We start from the raw sequence: 14,118 nt of genomic DNA, 5'->3' as shown, positions 1-14,118 counted from the left end.
AGCAGCTCTTTCAGTAGTTTAGTAGAAATAGGGTCCAGTATGCAGCTTGAAGGTTTTGAGGCCATGATTATTTTCATCATTTTGTCAAGAGACATAGTACTAAAACACTTGAGTGTCCTTCTTGATCCTAGGTCCTGGCAGAGTTGTGCAGACTCAGGACAACTGAGCTTTGGAGGAATACGCAGATTTAACTTGATCACCCTCCCGGATCCGGGATCCTCCTCATCAGAAACACTGACTAGCATAGCCTAGCCTAGCGCAACAGGGAATATCATATAATATAATTTCATGAAATCACAAGTCCAATACACCAAATGAAAGATAAACATCTTGTGAATCCAGCCAACATGTCCGATTTTTTAAATGTTTTACAGTGAAAACACAACATATATTTATGTTAGCTCACCGCAATAGCGCAACACACAACACCATTTTTTCACCGCAAAGATAGCTTTCACAAAACCCACAAATAGAGATAAAAATAATCACTGACCTTTGAACAACTTCATCAGATGACAGTCTTATAACATCATGTTATACAATACATTTATGTTTTGCTCGAAAATGTGCATATTTATAGCTACAAATCCTGGTTTTACATTGGTGCCATGATCATAAATGGCACCAAAACAGCCAGAATAATTACAGAGAGCAACGTGAAATAAATAAATACTCATCATAAAACATTTATGAAAAATACCTGTTGTACAGCAAATGAAAGATAAACATCTTGTGAATCCAGCCAACATGTCCGATTTTTAAAATGTTTTACAGCGAAAACACAACATATATTTATGTTAGCTCACCACAATAGCCCAAAACACAACGCCATTTTTTCACCGCAAAGATAGCTTTCACAAAACCCACAAATAGAGATAAAAATAATCACTAACCTTTGAACAACTTCATCAGATGACAGTTTTATAACATCATGTTATACAATACATTTATGTTTTGTTCGAAAATGTGCATATTTATAGCTACAAATCCTGGTTTTACATTGTGAACATGGCGCAAAAATGCTCCAAATTGTCCGGAGAAATTTTGGAGAGTCACGTAATCTAACAGAAAAACTCATCATAAACTTTGCTGGAAAATACATGTTGGGCAAATAAATAAAGATACACTGGTTCTTAACTTCTTATGGCTGCAGGGGGCGTTACTGAGTAGCCAGCTAAATCGTGCCCATTTCAAACGGCCTCGTACTCAATTCTTGCTCGTACAATATGCATATTATTATTATTATTGGATAGAAAACACTCTCTAGTTTCTATAGCCGTTGGAATTTTGTCTCTGAGTGAAACAGAACTCCTTCTACAGCACTTTTCCTGACAGGGAGTCAGATTTCAGAAATCTTGGCCCCTGATCTGGGGTCAGTTTAAAAGTCCCTGTAAATGCTATGAGGATACAAACACTGCTTACGTCTTCCCCTGGATGTCAGTACGTGGTGACGCTTTGAATGGAGTCGATTGCGCAATCAGGGCCTGTATAAAACAGCACAAGGTGGAAGTAGCTTCCTTTTGCTGCCTGCGCCTGACGCACGAAGGAAGTCGGACTCGCCTCCTTCCAACCTCATAAACGAGTGAAAACTTCTAGGCTACAATCCAGTACATTATAATGTGACCTATCTGAGTTTATATCCAACAGCAGGGCTGGTTCTAGAGGGATATTTATGGGCTGGTTCTAGAGTGATATTTCTAGGCTTGTTCTAAGATGATATTCATGAGTTGGTTCTAGAATTATATTTCTAGGCTGGTTCTAGGAGGATATTTCTGGGTTGGTTATAGGATATTTCTGGGCTGGTTCTAGAATTATATTTCTGGGCTGGTTCTAGGATGATATTTCTGGGCTGAATCTAGGATGATATTTCTAGGCTGGTTCCAGTGGGGGCAGGCAGACATTTCTTGTCTGTTTCTGAGCTAACTTTCTGCAACTGCCTGCCTGCCTGCCTGGTCTGTCTGCCTGGTCTGTCTGTCTGTCTGCCTGCCTGCCTGCCTGCCTGCCTGTCTATCTGGGTAAGCTGAACACACAAATAAGTAAGGAGGGAGAGAGGGGGAGGAGAGAAAGAGAGACTGCGAGACAACACCCAGCAGGAGACTGAAGAGAGGGAGAGAGAGAGAGAGGGAGTGTTAGAGAGAGAGAGAGGCAGAGAGAGAGATTGTAGGACAGGAGAGAGGGATATTTTTGCTCTGTGCAACATGGATTCATCCACAACAGCACTGTTCCTCTGTTCTCTCCTCTGGACAGGTAAACTACTACTGCTGCTTCTCTCTACACTACAATGCAGAACATGTTATTAAATCATTTACGGAGATATTTTTTTTCAATTTTTGTTTCCCAATATTGAAAGCGGTCTATAGACAAGGCCAGGAAATAAATATATAAATATGTTAAATTGCTGCACTATCCCTTTTAAGTGGATATTCTTAGCTCTAAACTGCTTTAAACTTTCTACTTTCTAAAAAATGTTTTGGGATTATGAATAAAGTAATAAACTAATGTTGCGAGGGTTTAGAATTCTTAATCTTAACATAAAATGTTTCTCATAACTTTAAATGCACGGTGATACATTTCCCATCTTACTGTAGATGTGAATTTATAAAACAGTGTTAATATCATGTCCCGTGGTCTAGTGACTATAGTATAAAACAGTGTTAATATCATGTCCCGTGGACTAGTGACTATAGTATAAAACAGTGTTAATATCATGTCCCGTGGTCTAGTCTAGCTGAGTCATGGTCCTATCCAGACCTGGGCTGCATGTTGTCTCTGATTGGTTGTTTGCTCTGGGGTGGCATTTGTTTGCTGTTCTCCCCACAGACCAGACTGAATGCTCACAGTCTGCCCCTGTTTGTGTGTCTGTGTGTGTGTGTGTTTTATGTGAGTGTGTGTATGTGAGTGTGTGTATGTGTGTTTGGTGTGTGTGTTTGGTGTGTGTGTGTGTGTTTGGTGTGTGAGTGTTTGTGTTTGGTGTGTGTGTGTGTGTTTGGTGTGTGTGAGTGTACGTGCGTGCCTGCATGCCTTTAGATGTATACCTGTCAATGTGGACATGGTCTATATTACTCTCTATATGTGAATCCTGTATATGCAAGAGTAGAGTGTGAGTGTGAGTGAGTGTGTGTGTGTATGTATGAGTGTGTGTGTGTACATGCTTGTGTGAGTGAGTGTGTGTCAACTTATTGAACCCTCCCTTTGGGTGGAAACCTGTGTTCTCTCTTGCATCGAAGGATGTCAATAACTAGTGTGTGTCTCTCTGAGTGTCTATTTCTCTGTGTGTGTGTGTGTCTGTGTGTGTGTGTTACTAACCTATCTCTCCTACAGTGTGTGTTTGCGTGATGTGTGTGTGTGTGTGTTACTAACCTATCTCTCCTACAGTGTGTGTTTGCGTGATGTGTGTGTGTGTGTGTGTGTGTGTGTGTGTGTTACTAACCTATCTCTCCTACAGTGTGTGTTTGCGTGATGTGTGTGTGTGTGTGTGTGTGTGTGTGTGTGTGTTACTAACCTATCTCTCCTACAGTGTGTGTGTGTGTGTCTTACTAACCTATCTCTCCTCATTTTTACATGCTACTACTAGCTAGTAGTCAGTTAGCCACTGCTAGCGGTCATCACCGTTAATCCGGACATCAGCCAGCCTCAGCCCGGTCAATTCCTGCCAGTCTGCACAGCGTGATATCAACCCAGAGCACATCGGACTGTTTTTCTCTACCACGTCTCCGGACTCCTACCGCAAGCTCTGAACCTTTACACTGGATCATCGCAGCTAGCTAGCTACTATCCAAGGGGTTACTCCTGTCTAACGTCTCTGTACAGAAGCAAGCATCAGTTAGCCTGGAGCTAGCCTTGAGCTAGGCCAATGTCCCGGCTAGCCGAAGAGAGACATCAGACAATTCCTGGGCTTCAATACCTCTTTTGCCAATTGGCCTGGACCCTTTGCTGCCGACACGGAGCCCTGCCGATCCATCACGACTGGTTTGCCGACGTAACCGTCCGAGGGGGTTTCAACAGACTCTTTTGTTGCGATGTCCCCCTGAGGCCCATCTGCTAGCCTGCTAGCCCCGGCCTGCTAGCTGTCTGAGTCGCTGTGTCTCCAGCTCACCTAGCTGCTCACTGGACCCTATGATTACTCGGCTACACATGCCACTCCCTAATGTCAATATACCTTGTCTATTGCTGTTTTGGTAAGTGATTGTCTTATTTCACTGTAGAGCCTCCAGCCCTGCTCAGTATGCCTTAGCTAGCCCTTTCGTTCCACCCCCCACACATGCGGTGACCTGACCTGGCTTAAATGGTGCCTCTAGAGGCAAAACCTCTCTCATCATCACTTATGCCTAGGTTTACCTCCACTGTACTCCCATCCTACCATACCCTTGTCTGTACATTATGCCTTGAATCTATTCTTCCGCGCCCAGAAATCGGCTCCTTTTACTCTCTGTTCCGAACGCACTAGACGACCAGTTCTCATAGCCTTTAGCTGTATCCTTATCCTACTCCTCCTCTGTTCTTCTGGTGATGTAGAGGTTAACTTCTTGCGACTACAGGGGGTGCTGTTTTCTCATTAGCATAATTGCATTACAGATTAAACGGCTTCCTACTAAATTCTTGCTCGTACAATATGCATATTATTACTGTTATTGGATAGAAAACACTCTCTAGTTTCTATAGACGTTGGAATATTGTCTCTGAGTGGAACAGAACTCATTCTACAGCAATTTCCCTGACATGGAGTCAGATTTCACACATTTTGGCCCCTGATCTGGAGTCAGTTTAAAGGCCACTGTGAACGCTATCAGGATACGGACACTGCTTACGTCTTCCCCTGGATGCCTTTACGTGATGACGATTTGAATGGTATCGATTGCGCAATCACAGCCACTATAAATGAAAAAAAAGCTGTAGGTAGGAACTCTTTTCCAGCTGCGTCGGGCGCGCGGTGGACACCGACCTGCTCTTTTTCCAAGCATTAGTGTAGCCAGTAATATTTCTCAGGTCATGTTTTTACTCGTTATAAGAGTTAAAAACATCATAAGGTAGTTAATTTAAAGCGTTTTATAGCAATTTATATCCGTTTAGTGCGATTTTGGGACATTTATTTCTGAGACGCTGTGAATCTCTGGGCACGCTTCCAGTTCATCCCGAACGCAGTTGGCATTTCCACATGGCAAGAGGACAGCTTTCCACCAAAAGACGATTAGACCCAAGAAAGGATCCTTTGCCCAAGATACTGATGGAAGAACAGCTCAAAGTAGGAAATTTTTATTATGATAAATCGTGTTTCTGTCGAAAAATGTTAGTGGCTTAGGACGCCATGTTTTTTGACGTAGCTTCGCTTGGCGCAAACTGTATTGAAAAGTAAGGATAATTTAAAAAATGTAATTCCACGATTGTATTAAGAATTAAATTGTCTATCAATCGCTGTCCACCCTATATTTTTTAGTCACGTTTATGAGTATTTATGTATACGAGTAGATCACTGTCTAATATGGCGCACGGACATTTTCTCACCAGCTGGGCTACATTTCTCATTGTCTAACCATGATTTTGGTGGCTAAATATGCACATTTTCGAACAAACTGTATATGTATGTTGTAATGTGATGTTACAGGGGTGTCATCTGAAGAATTCTGAGAAGGTTAGTGAAAAAAATAATATATTTTGGCGATGTTTACGTTATCGCTCTCTTTGGCTAGAATCAATGCTGGGGTAATGTTTGCACATGTGCTATGCTAATATAACGATTTATTGTGTTTTCGCTGTAAGACACTTAGAAAATCTGAAATATTGTCTGTATTCACAGGATCTGTGTCTTTCGATTAGTGTATGCTGTGTATTTTTACGAAATGTTTGATGATTAGTAATTAGGTAAACACGTTGCTCTATGTATTTATTCTAGTCCATTTGTGACGGTGGGTGCAATTGTAAACTATGATATCTACCTGAAATATGCACATTTTTCTAACAAAACCTATCCTATACCATAAATATGTTATCAGACTGTCATCTGATAAGGTTTTTTCTTGGTTAGTGGCTATCAATATCTTAGTTTAGCCGAATTGGTGATAGCACCTGATGGAGTAAGAAACTGATGGAGTTAGAAAAGTGGTGTCTTTTGCTAACGTGGTTAGCTAATAGATTTACATATTTTGTCTTCCCTGTAAAACATTTAAAAAATCTGAAATGGTGGCTTTATTCACAAGATCTGTATCTTTCATTAGGTGTCTTGGACTTGTGATTTAATGATATTTAGATGCTACTATTTAATTGTGACGCTATGCTAGGCTATGCTACTCAGTGTGGGGGGGGGGGGGGGGGGGGGGGGGTGCTCCCGGACCCGGGGTAGATACTCGTGAAAGGTTAACCCAGGCCCTGCAGCCCCCAGCATCACTCCCATTCCCCAGGCGCTCTCATTTGTTGACTTCTGTAACCGTAAAAGGCTTGGTTTCCTGCATGTTAACATTGGAAGCCTCCTGTCTAAGTCTGTTTTATTCACTGCTTTAGCACACTCCGCCAACCCGGATATCTAGCCGTGTCTGAATCCTGGCTTAGGAAGGCCATCAAAAATCCAGAAATTTCCATCCATAACTACTTCCGACAAGATAGATCTACCAAAGGGGGTGAAGTTGCAATCTACTGCAGAGATAGCCTGCAGAGTTCTGTCATACTATCCAGGTCTGTGCCCAAACAATTCGAGCGTCTATTTTTTTAAATTCACCTTTCCAGAAACAAGTCTCTCACCGTTGCCGCTTATTATAGACCCCCTTCACCCCCCAGCTGTGCCCTGGACACCATATGTGAATTGGTCGCCCCCCCCATCTGTCTTCAGAGTTCGTACTGTTAGGTGACCTAAACTGGGACACGCTTAACACCCCGGCCAGCCTACAATCTAAGCTAGATGCCCACAATCTCACACAAATGATTAAGCAACCTACGTGGTACAACCCTAAATACGTAACCATGGGCACCCTCTTAGATATCATCCTGACCAACTTTCCCTCTAAATACACCTCTGCTGTCTTCAACCAGGAACTCAGCAATCACTGCCTCATTGCCTGCGTGCGTAATGGGTCCACGGTCCATCGACCACCCCTCATCACTGTCATACGCACCCTAAAACACTTCAGCGAGCAGGCCTTTCTAATCGACCTGGCCCGGGTATCCTGGAAGGATATTGACCTCATCCCATCAGTAGAGGATGCCTGGTTGCTCTTCAAAAGTGCTTTCCTTACCATCTTAAAAAAGCATGCCCCATTCAAATAAATGTAGATCTAAGAACAGATGTAGCCCTTGGTTCATCCCAGACTTGACTGCCCTTGACCTGCACAAAAACATGGTATTCTGCATTAGCATCGAATAGCCCCAGCAAAATGCACCTTTTCAGGGAACTCACACAGTTAGGAAAGCAAAGGCTAGCTTTATCAAACAGAAATTTGCTTCCTGTAGCACTAATTCCAAAAGGTTTTGGTAAAGTCCATGGAGACTAAGTCCACCTTCTCCCAGCTGCCCACTGCACTGAGGATAGGAAACACTGTCACCACCGATAAATTAACGATAATCGATCATTTCAATAAGGATTTTTCTATGGCAGGCCATGCTTTCCACCTGGCTACCCGTACGAAATTTTTGCAACCCCTATTACTAGCTTATTCAACCTCTCTTTTGTATCGTCTGTATCTTTCCAAAGATTGGAAAGCTGCCGCGGTCATCCCCGTCTTCAAAGGGGGTGACACTCTAGACCCAAACTGTTATAGACCTATATCCATCGTGCCCTGCCTTTCTAAAATCTTCTAAAGCCAAGTTAGCCAACAGATCACCGACCATTTCGAATCCCACCGTATCTTCTCCACTATGCAATCTGGTTTCCGAGCTGGTCATGGGTGTACCTCAGCCACACTCAAGGCCCTAAACGATATCATAACAGCCATCAATAAAAGACAGTACTGTGCAGCCATCTTCATCGACCTGGCCAAAGCTTTCGACTCTGTCAATCACCTCATTCTTATCAGCAGACTCAATAGCCTTGGCTTCTCAAATAACTGCCTCGCCTGTTTCACCAACTACTTCTCAGATAGTTCAGTGTGTCAAATCGGAGGGCCTGTTGTCCGGACCTCTGGCCGTATCTATGGGGATGCCACAGAGTTCAATTCTCGGGCCGACTCTTTTCTCTGTATATACCAATGATGTCGCCCTTGCTGCTGGTGATAATCTGATCCACCTCTAAGCAGACGACACCATTCTGTATACACCTGGCTCTTCTTTGGACACTGTGCTAACAATCCTCCAAACGAGCATCAATGCCATTGGGGCGGCAGCGTAGCCTAGTGGTTAGAGCTTTGGACTAGTAACTGAAAGGTTGCAAAATCAAATCCCTGAGCTGACAAGGTACAAATCTGTTCTTCTGCCCCTGAACAAGGCAGTTAACCCACTGTTGCTAGGCTGTCATTGAAAATAAGAATTTGTTCTCAACTGACTTGGTAAATGAAAAAAATAAAAACACTTTTTCCCGTGGCCTCCAACTGCTTTTGAATGCTAGTAAAACTAAGTGCATGTTCTTCGACCAATTGCAGCCTGGTTAAATAAAGGTGAAATAAAAATAAAAATAAAAAGGTAGGATATCACAGTCATAGTCATTACATTTTCCTCAATGAAGAACCTATCAGCAGAGTCAGAGCTAGTGGGGGGGAGTTGTGAGTGTTAGTTCACAGAAATAATTTTATTTTGAGGGAGGGAGGGTGCTGTGTGATTATATAAGATACTGTTCGAAGAGATAGAGTTTCAGATGTTTTCGGAAGATGGGCAGGAACTCTGCTGTCCTAGCTTCAGGGGTGAAGCTGGTTCCACCATTGGGGTACCAGGACAGAGAAGAGCTTGGACTGGGCTGAGTGGGAGACCAGAGGTGGCTGAACGGAGTGCTTGGGTTTGAGCAGAGCCTTAATGTAGGGAGGGACAGTTCCTCTTGCTGCTCCGTAGGCAAGTACCATGGTCTTGTTTTGGATGCGAGTTTAGACTAGAAGGCAGAGGAGCGGGATGATGTCTGAGAACTTGGGAAGGTTGAACCAGGCGGGCTGCAGCATTCTGGATAGGTTTCAGGGGTTTGATGGCACAAGCAGGAAGCCCAGCTGACAATGAGTTGCAGTGATCCAGACAGGAGAGGACAAGTCTCTGGAGTAGGATAAGCACACCTTCCTGTGTGAGGACAGGTCATACTCTGCGGATGTTGTAGAGCATGAACCTGCAGGAGAAAGTCATTGCTTTGATGTTTGCAGAGAACGACAGGGTGTTGTCCAGGGTCACGCCAAAATTCTTTACACACTGGGCGGGGGACACCTTGGAGTTGTCAACCGCGATGGAGAGGTCTTGGAGTGGGCAGGCCTTCCCCTGGGAAGAAAAGCAGCTCCATCTTGTCGACGTTGAGCTTGAGATGGTGGGCCGACATCCAAGCTGAGATATCTGCCAGGCAAGCAGAGATGTGTGTCACCACCTGGGTGTCAGAAGGAGGGAAGGAGAACAGTATTTGAGTGTCATCCACATAGCAATGATAGGAGAGACCATGAGAGGACATGACAGAGCCATGTGACTTGGTGTATAGAGAGAAGAGGAGAGGGCCTAGAACTGAGCCCTGGGGGACACCTATAGAGTGTATGGCAGGGTGTGTGTGTGTTACTTACTTATCTCTCCCTCCTATCCAGTATGTGCCCAGGCCCCAGTAGTGTCAGTTGAGCCCAGGTCAGCAGGGGTCCGGCAGGGGGAGTCGGTCAGTTTCCGCTGCCGGGTGGTCAGTGGGTCACAGCCCGTCCATTTGGAGTGGAAGAGAACCAACAACCATCCACTGGCAGGTGGGGCTCTGACCACACATATGCACACAGGCAGACAGACACACACAGGCACGCACACACACACACACAGCCATTGAATGGTACTCAACTACACAATAGCTGTGACACAATGTTAAATGGACAGTTTATAAAAATGTGATGATTGAACTGGTTCTAACTCGTTCTAACCGGTCCTATCTGCTCTGTCCTTAGATAACGTGAAGATTGGCCCGGATGGTTCCGTGCTCACCGTCGCTAACACCAGGAACGGTAACCAGGGGCAGTACCGTTGCGTGGCAACTAACTCTGCGGGCCGAAGCACCATGATGGCCTTACTGACCATCAAACGTGAGTGACCATCCCTAACCTAGAGATATAGCTCCAGGGAGGGGCAGGGCTGAGGGGAGAAGCGGCCCAGAGATAGAGCTCCAGGGAGGGGCAGGGCTAAGGGGAGAAGAGCCCCAGAGATAGAGCTCCAGGAGTGAGGATGGATGGGTGGTGATGCGGAGGATCATAGGCAAGGGTAGGATGGAGAAAAGTGTATAGTGAGAGGTATCAGGAGGGCCATAGTTATAGTACTTGACATGTAGTGTCAGGGTAGGATGGAGAAGGGTGTATAGTGAGAGGTATCAGCAGGGCCGTAGTTGTAGTAGTTGACATGTAGTGTCAGGGTAGGATGGGGAAGGGTGTATAGTGAGAGGTATCAGGAGGGCTGTAGTTATAGTGGTGACATGTAGTGTCAGGGTAGGATGGGGAAGGGTGTATAGTGAGAGGTATCAGCAGGGCTGTAGTTATAGTAGTTGACATGTAGTGCTGGAGTTGGAGGATCATTCTTCATATGGTTGGAACTTGAAACGTCAGTAAAGTAAACTTTTTCATGTATCTGTCTGTGTACCACCTGAAGAAGTGGAAAACCACACAACCCTCTCCTCTTCTGTGTGTGTTGTTTGTGTGTGTTGTGTGTGTGTTGTGCATGTCCTTTCGCCTCAGATTCCCCTAAGGTGCGGGTGACCCCGGCAGGGCCCCTGCGAGTCCGGCTTGGTGAACCTGTAGCTCTGGAATGCCACGCCACAGGTAGGCCACGCCCCTCCGTTACCTGGCAACGCCACGGAACACAGCTGGTAACCACAAAGACCGAGGACACCAGTACACTGAAGGTCAGGCTGTCTGCCCGTACACCTACATACAGACATGCTGTACACACACACACACACACACACACACACACACACACACACACACACACACACACACACACACACACACACACACACACACACACACACACACACACACACACACACACACACACACACACACACACACACCCCCCTCATACACACGTACTTGTGAGGACTTTTTGGCGACCAACAATTGATTACCATTCAAAATGAGTATTTTCCTAACCCTAAACCTAACCGCTAACCCAAATTCTAACCCTAACCCTAACCCTAAACCTACCCCCTAAACCAAATTCTAACCCTAACCCTAAACCTACCCCCTAACCCAAATTCTAACCCTAAACCTAAATCTAACCCCTAACCCAAATTCTAACCCTAACCCTAACCCTAAACCTAACCCCTAACCCAAATTCTAACCCTAACCCTAAACCTAACCCCTAACCCAAATTCTAACCCTAAACCTAACCCCTAACCCAAATTCTAACCCTAACCCTAAACCTAACCCCTAACCCAAATTCTAACCCTAACCCTAAACCTAACCCCTAACCCCTAACCCAAATTCTAACCCTAACCCTAACCCTAAACCTAACCCCTAACCCAAATTCTAACCCTAACCCTAAACCTAAACCTAACCCCTAACCCAAATTCTAACCCTAACCCTAAACCAAACCCCTAACGCAAATTCTAACCCTAACCCTAACCCCTAACCCAAATTCTAAACCTAACCCTAACCCTAACTCCTGAGCCTAAAATAACCTTTTTTCATGTGATGACTGGCTAAAAATCCTTACTTCTCCGAATTCTTGTGAAGACTTCTGGTACTCACAAGTTTAGTAAAATTTGTACACACAGAAACAGACATACACACACAAACACAGACATACACACAAACACAGATAGACACAACTGTCTCCCTCCATGTCCCCTGTCTTCAGGTGGCAGCAGTGAGCTCTGAGGACGCTGGAGTGTACGTGTGTCAGGCCCAGAACACTGAGGGGGTCGCCGAGGTCAAGGTGGAGGTCATCGTTGAGGGCGGCCAGGGCGCTGCCAACGCACCCAAGGCACCCAAGGCGACGGTATCCATGGCAGAGGTGACAGCTGTAGAGGGTCACACGGTCACCATGCAGTGTCAGGCCACAGGTAATAATCATTCAATAGTCATTCAATCAATAAGTCAGGCAATCAGTCAGTCAATCAATCAATCATTTAATCAGTCAATCAATCAATCAGTCAGTAAATCAATCAGTCAGTCAGTCAATCAAGGATAATAAGTGATCTTAGATCAGACAGGCTGTTTCCCTGTTCTCTATTTAATCACTACTGTTGACCAGAGCCCTATGGGACTACTTTATAACCACATCCCTGTGTCTTTCTTTCTTTCTTTCTTTCTTTCTTTCTTTCTTTCTTTCTTTCTATCTCTATCTCTCTCTCTCTCCTCTCTCTCTCTCTCTCTCCTCTCTCTCTCTCTGTGTGTCTCTCTCTATCTCTCTCTCTCCTCTCTCTCTCTCTCTCTCTCTCTATCTCTCTCTCTTTCTCTGTGTCTCTCTCTATCTCTCTCTCTCCCCTCTCTCTCTCTCTCCCTCTCTCTCTCTCTCTCTGTCTCTCTCTCTCGCCCCCCCCCCCCCCCCCCCCCCCAGGTTCTCCCCTTCCTGTTGTCTCCTGGTCTAAACTGCGAGCCCCGTTACCATGGCAGCACACTGTGGAGGGTGGAGTTCTGACTCTGACCAGCGTGGGGCGCCAGGATTCAGGACAGTACATCTGTAACGCCACCAATACACACGGATACAGCCAGGCATACACACAGCTAGAGGTGGACTGTGAGTACAAACACACCAACACGCCAACACGCACACACACTCACAAACACACATTGACATGTCATAACTGTCCCTCCTCTTCCTCCCCAGCCCCTCCCTACACCACCAGTCTACCAGACCAGGTGAGACTCCGCCCCGGTGACACCCTCCGTCTCCAGTGCCTCGCCCACGGCTCTCACCCAATCACATTCCGTTGGACACGGGTGGGCCGGACCGGCATGCCCGCAGGGGCGGAGACCATTAAGGATGGCCAGCTGCTGATTGGCCAGGTGAAGTTGAATGACAGCGGGACCTACAAATGCGTGGCGACCAACCACGTTGGTTCCAGCGAGGCTCTGGCGAAGGTCACAGTGAAAGGTGAGTTGTAACGTATTAGGTGAGAGCTGATCTGAAAACCAATCGTATAGATGTAGACTTCTGTCTGAACCCTTCACAGTAAAATAACAAGTGTGAAATGTTAATAGTCTCTCTCTCTCTCTCTCTCTCTCTCTCTCTCTCTCTCTCTCTCTCTCTCTCTCTCTCTCTCTCTCTCTCTCTATCTCTCTCTCTCTCTCTCCTCTCTCCTCTCACTCTCTCTCTCTCTCTCCTCTCACTCTCTTTCTCTCCCTGTCCACAGCCTAAGCCAACTCATCTCCCCTGCGGCTCTCGTCTAATGTTGATGTCACGAACCCCACAACCCCCCCAATATATGCATATATAGTGGGGGAAAAAATGTTTATGAAATAAATTTTGATAAAATCAATACTGGTAAATATTTTGAGATGTTCTCTGATTGTGAATCCCTGATTTCAAGCATGTTTAGCTCAGACAGCTTATTTACAATTACAGCCTTCACATACATGTTTACTCCTACTTAGGGTTGCAGAATTCTGGGAACTTTCAATTATTCCGCGGTTTCCAAAAATCCTGTTTGGAATATTCCAAATTTTCAACTTATTCCCTCCTGATTCTAGGAATCGTCCAACCGGGATTTGGGGAAAACCAGGGGACTTATTGAAAGTTCTCTGAATTTTGCAACCCTTCTCCTACTAAGTGGTCGCACTTATGACGTCACTTTAAAGTTCTGCTTTCCGCCACATGATGGGGATATTGAGTTTGCTTCATGCAAGGTAGCAGACATTGACCTATAATACACTCAAACTATCAGGGCAAAGTTCTGTTGGATTTCATTCAACTACATGACACATATTTTTATGTGTATTTATTTATTTTATTTAACTAGGCAAATATATCATGGTAGGCTGGACTAGAGTAGAACAGATCACTGGCACCTGATCGGCCAACCAGTACCTGTTACTGGATTTTATACAC

At 45.1% G+C, this 14,118-nt stretch overlaps 1 protein-coding gene across 1 annotated transcript; it reads left to right on the top strand.

Moving 5' to 3' along the window:
• Window positions 1–2,036: 2,036 nt before the first annotated feature.
• LOC129839802 (basement membrane-specific heparan sulfate proteoglycan core protein-like) lies at window positions 2,037–13,549 on the top strand. Its single transcript, XM_055907443.1, has 8 exons — window positions 2,037–2,247; window positions 9,684–9,830; window positions 10,023–10,157; window positions 10,800–10,966; window positions 11,926–12,130; window positions 12,628–12,807; window positions 12,898–13,164; window positions 13,424–13,549. Exons 1-8 carry the CDS (start codon window positions 2,199–2,201, stop codon window positions 13,426–13,428), a joined length of 1,155 nt encoding a protein of 384 aa, XP_055763418.1. The 5' UTR covers window positions 2,037–2,198; the 3' UTR covers window positions 13,429–13,549.
• Window positions 13,550–14,118: the final 569 nt, after the last annotated feature.

Source organism: Salvelinus fontinalis, chromosome 40 (genome assembly GCF_029448725.1).
Source record: "Salvelinus fontinalis isolate EN_2023a chromosome 40, ASM2944872v1, whole genome shotgun sequence".
Classification (NCBI taxonomy): domain Eukaryota; kingdom Metazoa; phylum Chordata; class Actinopteri; order Salmoniformes; family Salmonidae; genus Salvelinus; species Salvelinus fontinalis.
The sequence above is the reverse complement of the archived record's forward strand: the minus strand, read 5'-3'. Positions and strand labels throughout refer to the sequence as shown.

What these genes read in the sequence shown, in the direction of transcription:
- LOC129839802 (XM_055907443.1), top strand. Translation starts at nt 2,199, where the DNA reads ATGGATTCATCCACAACAGCACTGTTCCTCTGTTCTCTCCTCTGGACA. An exon ending in GGCCTTACTGACCATCAAAC is followed by an intron (nt 10,158 to 10,799) that starts GTGAGTGACCAT and finishes CTTTCGCCTCAG; the next exon opens with ATTCCCCTAAGGTGCGGGTG. An exon ending in AGGACACCAGTACACTGAAG is followed by an intron (nt 10,967 to 11,925) that starts GTCAGGCTGTCT and finishes CCCTGTCTTCAG; the next exon opens with GTGGCAGCAGTGAGCTCTGA.